General features: G+C 50.4%; 1 protein-coding gene across 1 annotated transcript; it reads left to right on the top strand.

Moving 5' to 3' along the window:
• The first annotated feature begins 9,780 nt into the window (after positions 1–9,780).
• Positions 9,781–15,581, top strand: BARHL2 (BarH like homeobox 2). The gene is made up of 3 exons (XM_007978019.3): positions 9,781–10,515; positions 12,382–12,607; positions 14,497–15,581. Exons 1-3 carry the CDS (start codon positions 9,888–9,890, stop codon positions 14,807–14,809), a joined length of 1,167 nt encoding a protein of 388 aa, XP_007976210.2. The 5' UTR covers positions 9,781–9,887; the 3' UTR covers positions 14,810–15,581.
• The last annotated feature ends 3,809 nt before the right edge of the window (positions 15,582–19,390 follow it).

The following is a 19,390-nucleotide window of genomic DNA, read 5'->3' on the forward strand; positions in this document are numbered from 1 at the left end:
AAAGGAAGCCGCGCCAGGACCTCTGGCGCGGGGCAGAGAGTTGACTGAGGGCAGCTCCCCAGTGGTCTCCTCTACGTCCTCTGGCTGCCGGGACATGAAGACCTAGGCCCGGGTTCGAGGGCCGCGACAATCTCCGAAGAAGGTGGGCCGGACCTGGGATGCAGAATACATCTCATTGGGCGCCTCCATCTCCCCGAAGCCTTTCCGCGTTTCCTCGGCCTCCTTGTCCCAGCCGCTGGCCTGTCATCTTCTGCCCGAGGCTCAGCTTGGGACTCCAAGGTGGCCGGAGTCAGCACCATGCCTGGGACGTCTGACCCAGGCAGCAAAGGAGCAGGAAGGAGAACCTCTGGAGGAAGCCCAGGCAGCCTTGCGGAGGGCGGGGAGGAAAAGCATATTTATTGGATTGGCATTTCTCTTAACAGAGCTCTTCCCTAATGATATTTACTTAACTGTATTTGACAGCAGTTACGAACACATCTCCGGTAAACAGGATCTATACTCCTTGCGCCTACAACTGCCTGTCAGTTCCTAAGCCAATCGCAGTAATAACCGCTGGATCATTTTAAATGTGGCTAAAACCGACGTTGGACAAAATCAATCTGCCATATGCTGGCTCTGAAGGAAATCACTTGCACAGTTTGACGAATTGCTTGCAGTCCCTCCAGCAATCCATAACTCACTCTCTTTCTTCTTCTTCCCTCTCTGTCTGCACCCCCATCTCTCCCCTTTTCCTCGGAGCTCTTTCCTCCATTTTACCCTTTCTCGCAGATTCCAGGTAATCCGAAATGGCACTGACCCTTCTCATTCTCCGATTACCTCTTTGAAGCATGAACTTGGGATAAAATCACACATCAGAAAATTCGCCGTAATTATTTTGCGATGCTATCAGTACCGATCAATCACGCGCGCGGCCCAGTGCTGGAATGCCTGGCGCAGCCCGGGACGCGGACCCGCGTCCCGCCTGACTGACAGTTTTGGTAATTAAGTGATTGTATAGACCTCTCCGACTGTTCTAACAACCTTGTCAGGGCCTGTCTGTGGACAGAACAAGCTGAAATCAATGTGCTTCCTGCTCTCTGAGCAGTTCTGATCGTGTACTCAGACTGATCAGGGAGGAGGAATCTGACAAAAGGAAAACAGCAGCTCTAAACGATCGGATTAGGGGGAGTAGGTAGAAAGTTTACTTCTTTGGTGGGGAGGGAAGAGCGAGAGACACGCACCAGATAACGAGAGCTTCGCTGAGCTGGACAGCTGGCCCTGGGTGGAGCGAGAGGCTCTGCGCCTGTTACCCTCGGCCCCCAGGCAGGACTGGCGGTACTTTCCTCCCGCCCCCAAGGGGGTGCAGAGGCCTTCCGGGTTGTTGCTGATGGGCTCTGCCCGGCAGCGGACAGCAGCGTCCCCGTACGCCGCAGCCACAACTCGGCAGTGCAATCGTTTTCGCCCGGATTAGAGCCAGAGACTGGTGGCTCAGTGTAAATGTCACGCAGCAGCTTTTAATAAATGAATGTTCAGATTGTTAGATTGCGAAGTACATTGTGAGTTCTGTGCGCCTCCCCCCAACCCTTCCCAATCCGGCTTCGAATTCCCCCATCCCCCCATTCCAGCCCACACATCACACCTCGGCGCAAGTTACAAATATGTTACATATTCAGAGTGATCTCTCCACGGCGCCTGCGGGAGGGGTACTCTCAGAGTTTAACATCTACCTCGCCGAGGTCTGCGGGGCGCCTGGGCCGACCGCTGGCACCAGGAACAGGAAAAAGACCTGACGGGACCTGCTCTGCGGAGGCATCTTTTACAAGCCCACCCTGGAATCTCTGAAAGAAATTCCCTTTGGGAAGAGGGTCCTGAAAGCGCAGAGCTAGGAGGCGGGACCTCCAGTTCTCCGCGTAGGGGCTCCAGTTAAGAGTATTTTAATTGTTTCACACCGGCCCTCCCAAATCTTAAAAACCTAACCAATTGAAGGCGCGCACACACAAAAGGGGGAAGGGAAGCAAAATCATTCCGCCGAGTTCAAAGCGCCGTGTCGCGGGAGGGGGCTGCAGGGTGCTCGGCGCAGGGCCGAGTGCGCAGCGTAGGGCCACATCGACCGCGCCGAGACTGCGGGCTCCCACCCAGCAGACATCCAGTGGGCTGTGTGTGTTTGTGTGCGTGGTGGGGGACGTCACGCCCTAATCCAGCCCGCCGCTTGCCTGTCTCTCCTCCCCTGCCAGCCAGCAGCCGCCCATCCTTAGAGAGAAAAATGTGAGTGTGAGCACATTACGCACCATTAGGGACACACTACGGTTTTAATGTGGCCTAATTAGTGCCGCTAACCGAACAAATATTATTATATTGAATAATGATAATACGATGAAAATATTAATGCGTTTGAACTTTGCACGTGGGAGCCGTTCTCTCAATTCTCCTGGGACACCCCAAGCACGCTCAGACCCACCAGCAGATGCGGTCGGGCGCACCTCCAGGAAGGCGAGCCCGCAGCTCAAGACATACATGTGTCATCGCAGGCACAGAAACAACACCCCGGGCCACGCCACAAGTCCCCCACTCACACATCGCCCACCACGCAAAAGACCTTCTTCCAATGGCATTCTCTTTTTCTCTGTAAGAGGCGGTAAAAAGCAAACCAGACAGGAGTCCGCTAGGGTCTCTCTTTACTGCACCTCTACTCGGCACCCCAGGAATGTTGTAGTGGGCGCCCCGAGGGTGTTTAGTCTTAACAGTGGCCGCCAGGCAGGTGGAGTTGCGGAAGAAGGACTCACTCAATTAGCATTTAAATTCACAGCCCCTTCTTATTGCCAAATGTTTCTCCCCCGGGTATTTGGTGAAAAACAGGAATTTAACAATTAGGAAATGCGGAAGGCTCCTCAAAATAGGGGTTCGAAATCTTAATTCTCTTACCGATTTTGGAGGGCCAGGGGGGTGGGGAAGCGCGCGTGGGCCGGATGGGAGGCACGTCTTGGCTGGCGTGCACCCTCATCCCCGACGCCCAGCACACCACCTCACTCTTCCCTCCTTGCATCCCCATCACCTTCTCATGGAGCCCCGGGAGACAGAGCCACAGGAGGGTTGGCAGTCCTGTTCTTGCTGCCTGAAGGCAGGTCCAGCTCTTTCCTGGTTGCTGAGCTGCACCAGGGCCAGGGCCTAAGCAGGGTTTTCAGAATGAGGCGTTGGGTGTGTTCTGGGAAATAGGGATGCAGGATCCCGGCCCTAGAGCGCCCCCCTCGGGTTGAACTGCCTTCTACCCCTGCTAGGGGCCCACAGGTCACATCCCCGCCCTTTGTGGGAGTTCCTTCCAGGAGGAAACGTCGGTGTTAGCTGCTGCTGAATGAGTTGTTCTTCCACGCAACTATTTACTCCCTGGGCGGTGTGTCTGGACCAGAAGTCGCCGCTTAGGCACTTGTCCAGTGGCGTATTCTGTAGACCTGGGAGAGACTGAGAAAGCTGACAGAGGCTGCGCCCCACCTCCGGGCCCCTCTGCCTCGCACGGTATCTGGGAACGTGGCCCCGCCTGCACCAAAGGCAGAAAACTGGGCGGGGAGCTTTCAATTTGTTCCAGTGATGGCTCTAACTTAATAAGGCGATTGATTAGCACTCAAAGTGCCGTTTTAATTAGCCGCTTGTTAATTAACATCACAAATGAATTTATCTTTCTCTGATTGGCATCTTTGCTCAGCGCTCTGAGGCTTTGGTTTCTCCTCTGCCTTGGCCCCTACATTCCCTCTTACTTAGCCTCAGGAGTTGATAGGCTTCAGAGTTCTGTTTATGTATGACATGGCTGTGTCACACAGGGGCCCTTTAATTTCTCCAGGAGCCGGCCTTCAGTGGACAATGGTTCAGCTTAGGAGGAGTGAAACAAAATCCTTCCCCATGTCCCCCTCGGCTCTTCCTTCAATTGCCTTCACCTTGTCACCTTCCCAATCTCTACACCTGAATTGGGCCTGCTAAGGTCACCAAACCGTCCATGATTTGAAAATCTAGAAAGAAGGAAGCAAGAGTGTGGGTGGGGAAAAGAGGATAAAGTCCTTGAGGGGACTGGATCACCTCTTGGGATCAAATCTAAGACAGTGTAACCGGTTGTATATGCTGCTGCCCAGGCCTGTACACACGTGCAGTTAGTTCCTTTTCCCTTCAGTGTCAAGGAGTATTTTGTCTCTTCCTGCTGGACCCAGAAGAGACCCCCTAGAGCCAACATATGTCTACAGATTGCAGCCCAACCCTACAGTCAGGAGATTACAATTTTGGACGATTCACGGACATTTTTGCATCATTTTTGTAGAGGGATTTGCACCATTTTTGTAGAGGGATTTCTCAGCTACCATAGAAATCCCTCTACATCCCACTACTTGAGATGCACTCATGACTGAACACACACTTCATTTCCTTTAGAAAGCTTTACTATTCCCCCAACTTGTCCCAATGTAAGACTCCCCACTCTCTTTCTCACCGCCACTGTAGCAGGTTCTAATTTGTATCACTGTATTTATGACAGTTTTCCAGCACAAGTTCTTGTCAAACCTGAGGTGAGCTGGTGTCCCAGTCTCAAGCACCTGGCATAGAATGAGCATTCAATAATGTTTATCAATTGAGTGAATGAACAAAATGAATGAGGGAAGGAAGAAGTGAAAACAAATATAGCTACTGGGTGTTGCTTATGCTAGAAATCATTGTCACTTTTGTGTATAGTATTTAGCAAACTCTGCTTTACATTTTGTAAAGAGCTCTTACATAGAAGGTCTTATTTGGTCATTAAACTCACCCTATTCTAAGCAAGAACTAGTCTCCTCTTTAGTGGAGGAGGAATTTGGTAATCGAAAGGTTAAGTGCCTTGCCCACAAACACAGAAAGTGGTAAAATGAGATGAAAACTCTCTTCTCCAGCGTTCTGTCCTCTACATTTCTGCTTACCTTCCTGTGGTTTGCCTCTGTACAACACACGTCTAACTCCCAAGGAGAGCCAACTTCCTTCCAAACTGCTCATCTTTATAATTTGGTGAAGCTTATAGCTCTTGCAAATTGTATTACGATATCAGAACTACCTCTCAAAACTTTCATTCCACTAGAACAATTAATAATTACACAGGTTATCATTTTAACTTGTTCCTGTTAACATACTTTTCAGTTACCTCTTTTTTTCTTTCATTTTATCTTTCTCCATCTGCTCCCAACTCCACTCTCCCAGTTTCAATTTATTTAAGGGACTCAGTTCCGTTTTTTTCATATTTTTGTCTCTGTTTTCTTTTTGGTCAGCAGAGCTGCCAGGATATTTCTCTTTAATGTATTATTTTTTCTAAGTAAATATGTATCAAATTCTAAAATAGTTGAAAAGATATTGATAAATTGAAAAAAAAAAAGAAAGGAAACTTCCGACGTTTCTGTAGCTTTGAAATGGCGAGAGGTCAGACAATTGTCAGGGAGACAGCCTCAGAAGGTGCAGAGCTCATTTGTGTATCTTGCATCTTTTATAGAAAGAAACAATAGCTCCTCCCTCCGTTCGGAGCTCTTGGCGCCGCCCAGTGGAGGGAAGCGTCTTTGCACCTCATTCCCCTCACTTGGCATTGTCATCATGTGGACCCTTAAAAACGTTCAAATTAAATATGATAGGAAGAAACACCAGCTCCACGTTCATCACAATGTGTGAGTGAATTTCTTCAAAGTTAAGTTTCATTTTTAAAAAACTGAATGCCCTAGTTTAAACACAATCTCAAATACTAAATCTAGATGGTGAAAGTGGATCATAGAGAGTTTAGGAACAAAATTTGCTAAATATTCAAGGGTTTGAATCATTCTCTGAGGTGGGAAAGGAGAATCTTTGATGCTGATCGGCAGTGATGTGTCCTTCAGAGCCGGGAAGGAAAAGTTTGTTCTCTGTTACCCACAGTTGGCAATAACTGCTTTCTAGGCCAAAATTCCAAAATCTTCCAAATATTAAAAAAGTTTATTTTTTTCTCTTCCCCTTCTCCTAAGGAAATGAGGGCCTGAAAGTGACTAATTATATTTAAACTCATGTCAGTTTAGAGACTCTATTTATTTGTATTTTAAATCCAGTGAGGAAATCTAAGATTAAATCCAGTTAAAGCATTTTCTTTCGTTTAGCAATATGATATATCTGCACCCTGTTGTGTTTCTGAATTGTGATTTTTTTAAAAATGAAAAGTGAATTATGTTTGCCAGAATATGCATGACTTCTTGGATGTATACATTATATACTTTCAGGAAAAAAATGCAAGAGAGGAATGTGTCTGGGGAAAAAAGAACTGAGAAAAGTTAAACAAAACTCCAGCTCTGAAAAAAGTTTTTTCATTAAGTTTGTAATTTGGTCTTCAAGTCCATTTTGTGAATCTTCAGGCCACCACTAACATAGCAGCCTTGATAAAAGTTAAGGTCGTGTTTTCCCCTCACCATTATTGCTACTGGAAGCTGATCTAACACCCACCCAGAGAACTCTTCTGTGATATTAACCTTTTCTTAAGAAAATATGATATGAGACATTCACAAAGTGGGGCCTACTGGGTTCTTGTTTGCTTCGCTTTAGAGTTGTCACAAAACACGCACTCCCCTGCCCCCAACACTTCGACTTTTCTCTCTCCCTTTAAGATTTCATTTTTTCGTAGGGTCATATCTCCATCGTCTCCCCTGCCAATGCTGTGAATTATTCCAAACAAAAAAAACCCTGTCGAACCGCCTAACACAAGCTGTGCGATCAGTCTTTTGAGCTCTTGAGTCATTTTAGGCGTCGGAACAAAACAAAAACAGGCTTAAATGAATTATTTATCAAGGTCGAGAATAATTGATTTGTGCAGTGCCGTAAGTTCTGGATTTTAAATTTGTTTTATCCCCCTCCCCACTTCCCACCCTGAATACGCAGCGAGGGGAGTTCGAGTTGGAACCCCCTCAGGCCTAGGAGAAAACGCACCATATTCGGGAAGTTGGTGGATGATGATGTTGGAATTGGAAGAACCCTAATCGATATTTGAAGAGGGAAGAGTAGGTAGCGTCCGCCTGCAGTCTCGGGCAGCCCTAGAGTCTTTCCCGTCCTCCCCACAGCGGTCAACTGTGACAGACGCGCGGGGTGCTTAGGCTGCGAAGCTGTGCAGCGCCGGGCCCTGCGGCCTCGGATAAGTCACCTCCGCAAGTCCACCGTCTGTGGTTCGGTAACCGCGGCCGAAGGCCGAGGCCGAGCCCGCGAGCTCTCCGGAGGGTCTCCCGGGCCAGCACTCAGTTCCCGAGCCAGAGGCGTTTGATCCAACCCAGTTCCAGCCTAGAGTGGCCCGACCCCACCGGGGGGCCCAGACACCCGTTCCCTAGGGCCTCCCGGCACCCCTCTGGCCAGCGTCGGTCCCTGCCGGGATTGAGCACGTCCTGAGTCCCCGCCTCAGCTCACCAACCCCGTCTCCTCCGCCAAACTCCCCTCGCCTTCCGAGAAGTGCGAGAGCTGCCCGGATTGTGCGTCTCCTCCCCTCCGTCCCTTCAGTGCCCGCTGTTCTCTCGGAACAGCCCTAGGAAAAATGGCACGAAGACGATGAAAAACAGCTCAACCCACCCTCCAAATAGTGCTGTTTTTTTTTTTCTGGGTCAAATACACCGATTTCCCCAGGAAAACGCAGGCAGGATGAGTCGGCCAGCTACCCCCTTCCGGACCCAGGGCTCACACAGAAGCAGTTCCGACCGCAAGGCAAAATCTTGTCCCAGGAGGTCATTTGCCTCCCTGATACCCCTCCCTTCGTCCTCAACAGATAAAAGCTGTGGCCCAGAAAGCGACCTCCAGAACTGCAACTAAACCCCAGATTTCGGCCCAGCCTTTGGAGACGTTAAAGGCCACTCGAACATCATTCCAGACCTAGTCACGGAAGCGATGCCCGCCTCGTAGATTCATAGGGTTCTTAAAATGGTAATTTGGAGTAAAATGTAACTCAAAGAACTTTGAATCATTCATTAGCACCTTATAATTACTCTGCTAATTAGGTTGACACAGCACTTAATCAGGAGTAATATGCCGTCTTGTCACTGGCACTTCCCATTACTCTGACATTCAACAAGAGACAGGTTGGAGACGTCCTAGAGAAAATAATGCAAGTTGATACCCTCCAACGAGGCGTCACAGTCATGCTCCGGGTCCCAAGCGGATCCGCAGTGACTGTTTCCTTTCCAAATGAGCGCTCGCCGAAAGGGGCCGGGGGACAGGGTTGGACGGACTGCCGGGGGGCGCGGCAGGGGCGCGGGCTGCAGACCAGCCGCTATGGGTCCTGAGCTCTGCGCCCGCCCGACACCGCAGTGAACCGTAGCTGCCCTTGCCACCAGAGAACGCCTCGGGCATTAGCTCCCCTGTTCGGGAGAAAGCGTCTGGCCAGGCATTTCTTCCAGCACGGGCTCTCACTGGAGACCAGGCTGGGTCCCCGGCTTGGAGCTTCAGGTCTCGTCCTCCCCTAGAGTGCCTGGCGGACGCGGACCCGGCTGTGTCCCTCTCAGGGACCCGCCGCCCGCCGGGCCGAGCCCGAGCGCCTGGGTTCGTTGGGGGAGAAATCAGAGCCCAGAGCCCGCCCGCCCGCTTATGCAAGGCTCTGGCGCCTGAAGCGATACACTTTTCTGTGAATTCCTTCAGGGATCCCCTTCCTCCTCTCTTAATGTCTTCGGACTATTCCCGCGCACTTTGGGGGAGGCTGCGAGGGCGACCGCGCTGGAGCCTAAAGGTAAGTCCCTACCCGTCCTCTTTTCCCTCTCTCTTCTGACTTAAGAAAACGGGCAAAGCCTTGCTACTTTTTTTTTTCTTTCTCCCCTTTGGTTCCCTTTCTCTGGTCTCCCTCTGATCTTTTCCCCGCCTCTCCCTTTGCCCTGCACTGGTGATTGTGGACACCGGGACCACTTGACTCGGAGTTCGGTTCAGGGATGCGGGCGCAAGGATGTGCGGCTTCTCAAAAGAGCAGCGAAGTCCGAGCCGAGTCCGCTGACCGGCTCGCGAGCGCTGCGCCTATTGGCTCCCGGCACGTCGGCGTACCTCTCTCGCGCGGGCGCGGCCAATGGGGGCGAGGGGCCGGGCGCGCGGCCTCGGCAGCGGGGGCGCGGGCCGGCGCGGCGCGGCGCTGGGAGCGGCGGCAGTGGCCGTGACGTCACGGGAGGGGGTCGGCGCCGCCCGCTAGCAGCCGGATTACAAGCGAACGCGCCTGGCAGCGGCCGGAGTCGCCCGGCACCACGTCTCCGCCGCCTGCGTCGCCTGCGCCGGTTCCTTCTCGCTGTCCTCTTCTTCCTCCTCCTCCTCGCGTTGCCGCGGCAGCTGCGGCCGTGTCTGCCCAGCAACTTTCCAAGAAAGTTCAGAAACTCGGCTACGGGGCTACCGAGTGGCGCGCGGCTGCCACCTCGGGAGCCGCGGGGGAGCTCTGAGGGCGCGCGGCCGCCCGGGCCTCGCGGTCGCTGCACCTGCCGCGTCCGCCGCCGCCACCGCTGCTGCCAGGTGCCAGGCTGTGGGCAGACCCCGGCAGCGGCGGCGGCGGCGGCGGCGGCTTCGGGGCAGCTTCCCGCCGCCTGCGCCTTCGCCTGGGTCCTCCGCGTCGCCACCGCCGCGCCACGTGCGCAGTCGTTCCTGGAGCGCTAGTTCCTGGAGCGCACGTTCCGAGCTTTCTCAGAAAAATTTTTAACTACCCCCGCGCCCCGCATCATCTTTTTTTCTTCCCACTCCTACTTTTTGCATAAGAGAAAAAAAGTTGTGTCGAAAGTATCCACCGATTGCCACTTCCCAATTACCGTTCCTTCTCTCCCCGCCCCACTTTTTTTTTTTTTTTTTTTAAGCGGCGGCAACATTGTTTGGTGTTTATTTTGTTTTACGATCGATAGCTTCCTTCGCTGGTTCCGGGCGGCTGCTGAACGGCGGAGTGGCGTGGAGCTCATGTAGAAATGACAACAATGGAAGGGGCCAGCGGGTCGAGTTTTGGAATAGACACGATTTTATCCAGTGCCAGTTCAGGCAGCCCGGGCATGATGAACGGAGATTTCCGCCCGCTCGGTGAGGCCAGGACCGCGGATTTTAGGAGTCAGGCCACCCCATCTCCCTGTTCGGAGATTGATACCGTAGGGACGGCGCCTTCTTCTCCTATTTCAGTCACCATGGAGCCCCCGGAGCAGCATCTGGTAGCAGACGCGACCCAGCATCATCACCACCTCCACCACAGCCAGCAGCCGCCGCCACCGGCCGCGGCCCCGACCCAAAGTTTGCAGCCTTCGCCCCAACAGCAGCAGCCGCCGCCGCCGCCACAGCAGCCGCCGCCGCCCGCCCAGCAGCTGGGCTCGGCCGCCTCGGCCCCCAGGACTTCTACGTCTTCTTTTTTAATTAAGGACATCTTGGGCGACAGCAAACCTCTGGCGGCATGTGCACCCTACAGCACCAGCGTATCCTCTCCCCACCACACCCCGAAGCAGGAGAGCAACGCAGTGCACGAGAGCTTCAGGCCAAAGCTCGAGCAGGAGGACAGCAAAACCAAACTCGACAAGCGGGAGGATTCCCAGAGCGACATCAAATGCCATGGTGAGTCCCGCCACCCAGCGCTCTTGGCTTGTCCTCCTGGTTCCCAATCTCCCCTTCAGCCTTCAGCAGATCTCTGCTGGGGAGCGATTCCGGGCGCATCTCGGGCGACTGGGCGACGGTTAAAAGACTGCAAGCTGAAGGGAGGCCTGGGCGTGAGATTTGGGGACTCTTCGAAGTTCTGTTTATTGTTAAATTTCTACCCCACAACCTTCAACGGCCATCCAGCTCCTTCCTTTGTTTTACTTAATTTTAATTTATTGGGGGTTAAGCGGGGGTGGAGGGCATCCGACAGGAAATACTTTTCGTTGATAAAAGGGATGGACTTGGGGTTTTTCTAGCTGAGACTTTGGGAATGGGAATGGGAATGGGAATGGGAATGTGGGGAGGTGGGAGAGAGAAACCACTTAGCTAGCGTGGATGTGATCACAACCTGGTGTTCGTTCTTTAATGCAAGTGATTTCACCCCCCACCGTATTTTCTAAACACCATCACAGGAATTATCGGTTTTAATGAAGGAAAAATTTCTGAGTTTCATGAACAGAGCAACTTTTAAAAAATTAGATCGTGGTTAGTATAGGGAAGCCCGTAAAAATTTGTAATCAGTTTCTTAAAAGCACCCTTCTTATCCTATGGCCTCAACTGAATATCTGTATCCTATGAAGATTTTTGGCTCCTTACAAGTAATTAGGAAGTAGTATTTATAAAAATAAAATCTTTTGAAATTGGATTAATCTCCTTTTTGTTAAAAAAAAGATGACAATGGAAATTGTCCTTGAACTCCCTTTTCCCATTTTCTCCTCAGACAATTTCATAATTAAATGTGGTAGTCTTTGCATGGGAAGAGTTTTAATATACCAGGAGCGTTTTTTCTTCCTTTACAGATACGTTGTTTATTATTACTGATCGTTGTTTTTTCTGGTAAAGAAATATGCTGACTGTCTGGAAGGTAGGATGTTAGCTCCTCATTTTACTATTATAGCATTAGCATAATAGTGTCCAAAACAGATGTACAGTCTGGTCTGGCGATTTTTTGTGCACCAACCTCCCCAGTGGGTCAATTAGAGAGATTATTGTTCTTCCTGCAGGGAAGATCAAGGAGCGCTGCACAAACGGGTACAAACAGGGAGGGATTGACATATCGATTTCCCAGCATTTCAGTAAAAAACCAAAGTTGACAAATAGAATCCGGAAATCTCCATGCTGTCACCTGGATGGGTTCAGTGATTTTGAGCTCAACTTGGTGTTTGGGTGACATACTCTTTGTGAAACTTTAAAAGGCCCAATGCAGGCTTCAGAAAACTTGATTCCAACATTTCCCAGGTGCATCTGAAAAAGAAAAACAAACACCCATAACTTTCAGAAAACAGAAAAAAGTAAAATGAAAAAGATGCCCCCTCCTCAAAAAAAAAAAAAAAAAGAGTAGAAAGACCCTTTGAAAAGTACCAAATCAGTTAAACAAAGTCAGTATATTTCTTTACCAGAAAAACAAGGATCAATAAACAATACTGAAAACAATGAAGATAAGGGAGAGCATCTCTGTCAATCAACGAAACAATAACAAAATAACCCTTTTTAAAAGTTTTATTTTTAAAAATTTTTACTTCTAAACTTCCAACCACGTGAAGATCAGACCCCCTTTTAGGCCCCCTTTAGAACCTCTGAACAAGGCCCACACTCTGCAGTCTGAAAACAGCCCTCTTCCTCCACATGGGCTAAGGCCTGAGTGTGTGTGTGTTCTGGGGGTGGCAGAGTGTAGTCCCCCGAGGCCAGTGGTTGGCTTGGGAATGTGGAAGTATATGCCAGGAGGACACTCAGTCCTTCCCCATTCCAGGCTAACTTACCACTGTGTCTGGGTTTCTATGGTAGGGACAAAGGAGGAAGGGGACCGGGAGATTACGAGTAGCCGTGAGAGTCCCCCTGTGAGAGCCAAGAAGCCTCGAAAAGCAAGGACAGCTTTTTCCGACCACCAGCTCAATCAACTGGAGCGTAGCTTTGAGCGGCAGAAGTACCTGAGTGTGCAGGATCGCATGGACCTGGCTGCAGCGCTCAACCTCACTGACACCCAAGTCAAGACCTGGTACCAGAACCGCAGGTAAGGGAGGCAGTTTGTGGGAACAAAGGTGTCTGGCCATTTAAGTCATGAAAATTCTTCCCTCCTGGCCTCCAGAGACTCTAAGGACTGAGAGAGACCCTGGAGTGGGCACTGGGGTGCTTTAAGGATGAGGTAGGGATGAGCCACACCCCCAAGGTGAGAGGGACCAAAGGGCAGCTGGAATTTGGACAATTTTGCACTTCTAAGTGCTTTAACAGGTGTTACTTTTCCTCTGAAACCTGAGCCGCTGGAATTCCCCCCACTTCATCCCCAAATCAATGAAGCCACACCTTCTCAAATTGAGACATCTGTGCAGCTGACACTCAGGTCCAGAGAGCCTGCGTGGTGCACCCCTTGGGCCTGCCCCAGGCTGGTTCCAAAGGTTTGTAGCTGTCGACAACAAGGCCCGGCCCAGCTATTGCTATCTCCACAGAGCTGTCCCAGCCGCCATGGCGTAAATGTCCTTGCTTTGGCCTGTGAGGCGGCTGGTAGAAGCAGGGTCCCAGCCTTGGTCAGTGTAGCTGCAGAGACTAGGAGAGCCCAGCTGGGTTAGAGTTGGTTTGGCAGCTGCAGGCTGGAGAATCGGCGGCTGGCCAAGCATCCGTACAGGGAGAAGGAGGGAGTGTGGGTCTGTCCCCTGTACTGGCTGCCTTTGCTGTCTCAACATGGAGCAAGAGTGCTGCAGAACCTTCCTGGCACTGCTCCTTCTCTAGAAGGGAAATTAAGAAAGTAAAAGTGACTGGTAGTGCTTGCTGGGCCGGGAAGTGTAGAGCGGAACCTGGGCAATCTGAGGCAGAGGTTTCGCTATGTTTTCAAGCCTGGCACTCATCTCCTTGTCTCGATTTTCTCTCCCCCTCCTTTTCTCTCGCTTGTGTTCTAATCGTCCATAAGTGCGGTTGGAAATGCCCATCCAGTCGTCATCTTTACCATAATTTTCTGTCTCATTACATACGGTTTCAGCCACCCTAATTCTGTCGGAAAACATTAGTGTCATTTGTAGCCAATTTAAAATGGGCGACATGTTTATTAATTTGGCTGGAGCTGCTGAGTATGGATGGCCCACCAGTCCTGCGTTCCTTCATAAGGCATTTGAGCAACCGCCTGCTCTCTTCTTCCTAGCAGGGTGTGCAGTGGGGGAAGGAGGAGACTGAGAAAAGCTGATCACAGGTTTTGATTGTTACTTTCTCCCTGAGGAGGAAATATCTTGAAATGCATTTCCCCCTCAGAATGGCCAGGAGGTACTTTGCCCTTGGGAGAGCCCTCCCTCAAATGAATTCCATTTTGAGACCTTGTTGCCATCCTCCCCTTAAGCTCCCTGCCCACTGTAAGGTCCTGTCAGGCTTATGAGAGAAATATGTCTCCCAGCCCTGGGGACTGAGAGGGGCTGGGGTCCCTGACTTAGGAGTCTCTGCATCCTTTTGTTTACGGTTTCTTCTCTCTCAGCCTGTGGGGGAAGGAAGAGGGGCTGAGAGCAGACTCTTTGGGATTGCTGGGAGTGGGGGGACGTGGAAGGGAAATTAAGGAAGGAGGAAAGTGACTGCTTGTGGAAGTCTCCTTTGGCCCTAAGGAAAGTTTCCAGAAGTAGTCAAACTACAAGGGGGGCAACAGCAGAGCAGAGCTTTAGGAAAAGGCAGCAAAGCTTGTAGGATCTCATTTGTGAGGGTCTCTGCCATTGAAGGTATAATTTACAAAACTGGCTTTGGGTTTGGGTCTTTCTGGGAGCAAGGCTGGGGCAGGAGATGTAGTGCATTGCCAGTTTGAATAGGTCTCTGAGTCTTCCTGCCACCCAGGGGAGAAAGGAGGAGAAGGCAGGAAGGGGCCAGAGAAGGGGCTGGGTCTTGGTGCCTGGACCATGCCCACAGCATGCCTGCACGCCCGCTTTCTTTCAGGACCAAGTGGAAGCGGCAGACAGCGGTGGGCCTGGAATTGCTGGCCGAGGCAGGGAACTACTCAGCGCTGCAGAGGATGTTTCCATCGCCTTATTTCTATCACCCAAGCCTGCTGGGCAGCATGGACAGCACTACGGCGGCGGCGGCTGCCGCTGCCATGTACAGCAGCATGTACCGGACTCCTCCAGCACCCCATCCCCAGCTGCAGCGGCCCCTGGTGCCCCGCGTGCTCATCCACGGCCTAGGGCCTGGGGGACAGCCAGCCCTTAATCCCTTGTCCAGCCCCATCCCGGGCACCCCACACCCCCGGTGAAAACATTGCAGGAAGGCACTGCAATCCCTTCCCCATATCCCTGCCCAACCCGGACTGCTGCCCTTCCTCTCCCCGCTCCAAGCCACTAGGCCTCCCTTGCAGCCGACTCTGGAAGGCAGAGGAGTAAGAGAGAAAGATGCTTACCAGTGGGTCGGGGACCCCCAAAGAGGAGCCAGCCCTCTGCTCTCCATCTCCCCACCCCTAGAAACAGGGCTGGAAAGCTCCCACACAGCAGTGTGACTGGTGAAAATGCTGACCCCACTCAAAGTGCGATCAGTAAGTGAAAACAACAAAAACAAAACCTCAGATTCTTTTAAAAAAATGACTTTAGGGACAAGCAGGAGGGAGGGAGGGGGGAGGGCTCAGGAGGGAAGAAAGAAGGGCACGGAGCGGAAACCGCACAGGCAGAGAGAACTGTAGATGGACAGCCAGCCTCAAGTGCTGAGGCAAAGGGCGTTGCCGAGGACATTCCGTCTGCCCCAGAGAAAAGAGGAGGGTAACTGAGAACTTTGCACTGATTTCTCATGACCTTTTTTCTTTTGGAAAAGTGGCATGCTCCATAATATGAAAAAAATGTACATTTGAAAGACTGAGTGATAAGTGATATATCATATTTATTATATGTTGTCCAAAAAGAGTCACTTATATACATTAGTAAAAACATGATTTTTCTTTTCATGTCTTTTTGATTCAGTAAAATAAATGCTTAGACAAAAATATAGATTTTTTTGTGATTGAAATTGCAAAAATAAAGTTTATCTTTTTTTAACAAGTGATGAAATCCAAGGGAGCTGATTTTACTAAAGCAGAATGTACTATGATGAAGTGCTGACTTGGTTTGGAACAACAAATTTCTTCTGAAATATTAGGAATTTACAAAATCCGTAAAGAAGTTGGGTTGGCTTGTATAAAAGCAGTTCCATTTTTCGTGCTGGCCTCTTCGGAACCATTATTTGATAAGTGTGAGTTCCTTTCTCTTTAAGTGGATGGTTTCAAAGCAACCCAGGAGGCCCTGGAGAAAATCTGTACTTGTAGGCTGTTGGTGCTGGCTAAGTCGGTGACCAACTTTGCTGCCGTCCTGACCTGCATAGAGGCCCCCGCTTGACCGATAGTGTGGTGATCCCTCGGTCCACCCCTCCTCCTCCTAGGGGTCTTCCTGGGGCAGCGAGGGTCCTAAGCGTTGGGCAGTGATGACAGTGCCGACAGGGGCAGGGCGGCAGGCGGACTCTCCTCGGGCCTTGCAGCTGTTCTGCTGCCCGCGGCTGGGCGCCCGTGCGGTCGGACAGCCTGTGAGCGGGAGGCTGTGGGACGAGCAATTAGGACGCCCCGGGGGGACTTGGAGAGGCCCAACTAATAAACCCTTGTGGCAGCTTTGATCGTTGCCTTCTCAGTCCCTGGCGGCAGGCGTCCAGCCCCCAGCCCCATGCGAAGCCGCTTGTCCTAGTGAGTTCGTTGTGCTGCGATGCCTGGAGCTCCTTTGCAAGGGTGAACTCAGGCTGAGACTGGCTGCCAAGCCTTTTATCTGCACCCTTGGGACAGCTGGGACTGCAAAATAGGAGACCCTGCCCAGAGTGTGGAGGAGGCCCACTGCCTGCTTTAGGAGTGTGTGTGAGTGTGTGTAAGTAAATGTTTGTAGCACCCTGGCCTAAGTCAACCATAAACACCACCCCTCACCCCCCCCACCAGGCTGGTTCCCTACCAGGTTCAGTGCTCAGAACTGTATGAAGGAGCCACTTAGTACAGCTACAGTTCCCAGGTTCCTCCCACTCCTCTCTAGCCCCCAAGTAGCCAGAGTCAGATCTCGTATGTGGGTATCCTCACATTTCTATCCTCACTCATACCCTAGTACAGTGACAAAGAGGTAATACAAGCAGCTAAAATACATCTGGACCTGGCCTCCAGCTTTCTCTGACGGTTGAACCTTAGTGTAGTTAAAAATGTTTTTAAAAATGTGAAGTGATGTGGGAATGTATATTTAGGAGGGGTGAGAAATAAGAAGAGAAGAAAGGTGAAATCCAGGTGGAAATTGCCTGGGGGCACCTTGATCAGATCTTGGCTAATTAGGAAGTGGTTTGCAGATTTATCTCCAGCTCATCAATTTGCTTTAAACTTGGTCTTGGTCTTGTTTGATTCTAACAAAAGGGTCTGGACTGGCCCTTCTCATGTTCTGCCTGCTTAGCTGAGACAAACTTAGACAGCTGGGCTTGGCTGGAAATTGGGCGCTGCTATGTCTTGTTAGGATGTCTAATACCTAGGCACTTAGCAGACCCTCCTTGTTTCATCTGGCAGTTGGGCTTTTTGATCAAGTTTAAACAGTTTAAAAGTGGTCTGCCTAGGCCTAAAAAGGCACTCTCCAAGGTTTGAGGGTGCTATAGTTTCTGTTTGTACTGAAATCAGGGCTGGTCAACTCTAGGCACAAGGAGGGATTTGAGAAGCCACAGAGTTCATGCCTACAAAGAATCTGTACAAAGAATTAATTCAGATCCAGGTATGAAAAACACACAAAACTACAAATCCAAACAAGGCCAGAGCACCCATTTGCTGCCAGCAGTCCCCAGCCACCTGCAGGAGGGTGGGCCGGGAAGTCTGCCCACTGCTGCTTTACACTCAAGGCTGAACTTGAACTCCTGAGGTAGACAATGCAGAGGGAAGCACTGTGCCTACAGAGACAAGATCTCTTAATTAACCTCATATTCCTCTGCTGCTAGCAATTACTCAGGATGAATTATAGTCCTCCCCAAATCCAAGTTTCTTCAAAGTCATGTTTTCTTTCACCCCTTAAATCATGCAACTGAATGTGTCAGTGTCCTTTCTAAATTTGTTTGGTTACCTGCTGTTGCGTACAAGTTGGCAGATTGGATGTTGTGGGCTGGGGGAGATTGTCCTAGAAAGAAAAGTTGGGTGGGTGCCTCGTTTGTTCCTTCCTTCCTTCCTTCCTTCCTTCCTTCCTTCCTTCCTTCCTTCCTTCCTTCCTTTCTTCCTTTCCTTTCCTTTCTTTTCCTTTCCTTTCTTTTCCTTCTTTTTCTTTTTTCTTTTCTTTTTTTTCCTTTCCCTCCCTCCCTTCCTTCCTTCCTTCCTTCCTTCCTTCCTTCCTTCCTTCCTTCCTTCCTTCCTTCCTTCCTTCCTTCCTTCTTTTTCTTTCTTTTCTTTTTCTGCAGCAGTACTGCAAAGGGCACCTCAGCAGGTGCCTTGGTATTCAAAAGTCACTTGCTTAAAAGTCAAATGCAAACCCAATTTTTTTCTTCACAAAGGGTCCTTCTTTCCTTCTGTGCCTGCTCAACTAAACTGGGGGGTTGGCTAGGAGGTGAAGAGTGCAACCCCAGGTTTTCTGAGAAGTGAGGAACAAGGTAACAGGCGGAGGCCTATTCTCATGGGAAATCTGGAGTTACAGAGAACCAGAGGACAGCTGTCCCTGGGAGCTGTACTCTTTTTCTTTTTTCCCACCTTCAGCTGGTGTCTGAAGGGCACTCTGTGGCTGGACTCTGTTTAGATTGCTCCTTTGATTAAGTCGGAGGCTAGAAAAACAGGGACTTTCAGTGACAATCTTTGCTTCCTACAGAAGCACAGTAATACAAATGTATTTCAGAGAGACGTTTAAAGACCTACAAAGGCCTCTTAGATTTGCCAACACCAAGATCAGCTCGGGGACCCCAGCAAACCTAGCATAAATCTGTAGTAAGTGTGAAGGAAGAAGTTAACTCCCTGGCTAGCAGCCAGCTGTTCTAGCCCAAACTAGTGATTTTTCAATGAGTTGCAAAGTAGTGATTGCTTCTTGGCTCAATGCCTCCAGCAAAGATACCTACCACCCTGTATCCGTTTAATTTTGCTCCACCCCTTAAAATGAAAGCCCGCATGATGGCAAATTAGACAGCTGATTTCCTCCCTTGCAAATAAAACTGCTTACTCTCCCTCCTCCTCCCTCCCTGCCATCTGACTCCTGCCTAAGCAGCCCTTCCCCAGGAGTCTGTTGTATCCCACCTCCCCTCTTTAAACAAGTGACTTGTGAGTAGTTTGTTTTGTTACATTTTTAACTTTCTAAAAATATTTGGAAAAGATCTCCCCAGGGCAAGGGAAACTTTAGTTCTTGTTAAGTCACGTGGCTACAAAAATATACTGGAAGAGAGCTGCCTGTTTTTTGAAAAAAACAAGCTTGAAGTCAACATGCTTGGAAAGAATGAAACTTTTCACCACTGGTGGACATGATCGGGGCAGGGTCAAGCCTTGGAGGGAATTGATGTTTCTTTTGCATCTCTGAATTCTTGGTAGGGAATTTGGGCTTGCCCTGTACCCTGGCTGTTGACTAGAGAGAGGTGTGGGCAGATGAGTGAGTGGGGGCTTCTCCAGGATTACTCCTATGGACTCTGGAACAATATCCCCAACCTCTTTGAGTCTCCCACCAGGTCTTTGTCCAGTCCCATTTTTGGTCATCTCCAGGCTTCTTTGCTAACATTTGTGTCTTTTTCTGGAGTTAGGGACTCTTATTAGGGTCCAGTGCTGAGTGCGCTGACTTCTTACCTCATCCACAGGGCTGGGTAGGGGTAAGTAAGAGGGGTGTGTGGGGCTGTGGGGAGGTGTGCTTTC

Source organism: Chlorocebus sabaeus, chromosome 20 (genome assembly GCF_047675955.1).
Source record: "Chlorocebus sabaeus isolate Y175 chromosome 20, mChlSab1.0.hap1, whole genome shotgun sequence".
Classification (NCBI taxonomy): domain Eukaryota; kingdom Metazoa; phylum Chordata; class Mammalia; order Primates; family Cercopithecidae; genus Chlorocebus; species Chlorocebus sabaeus.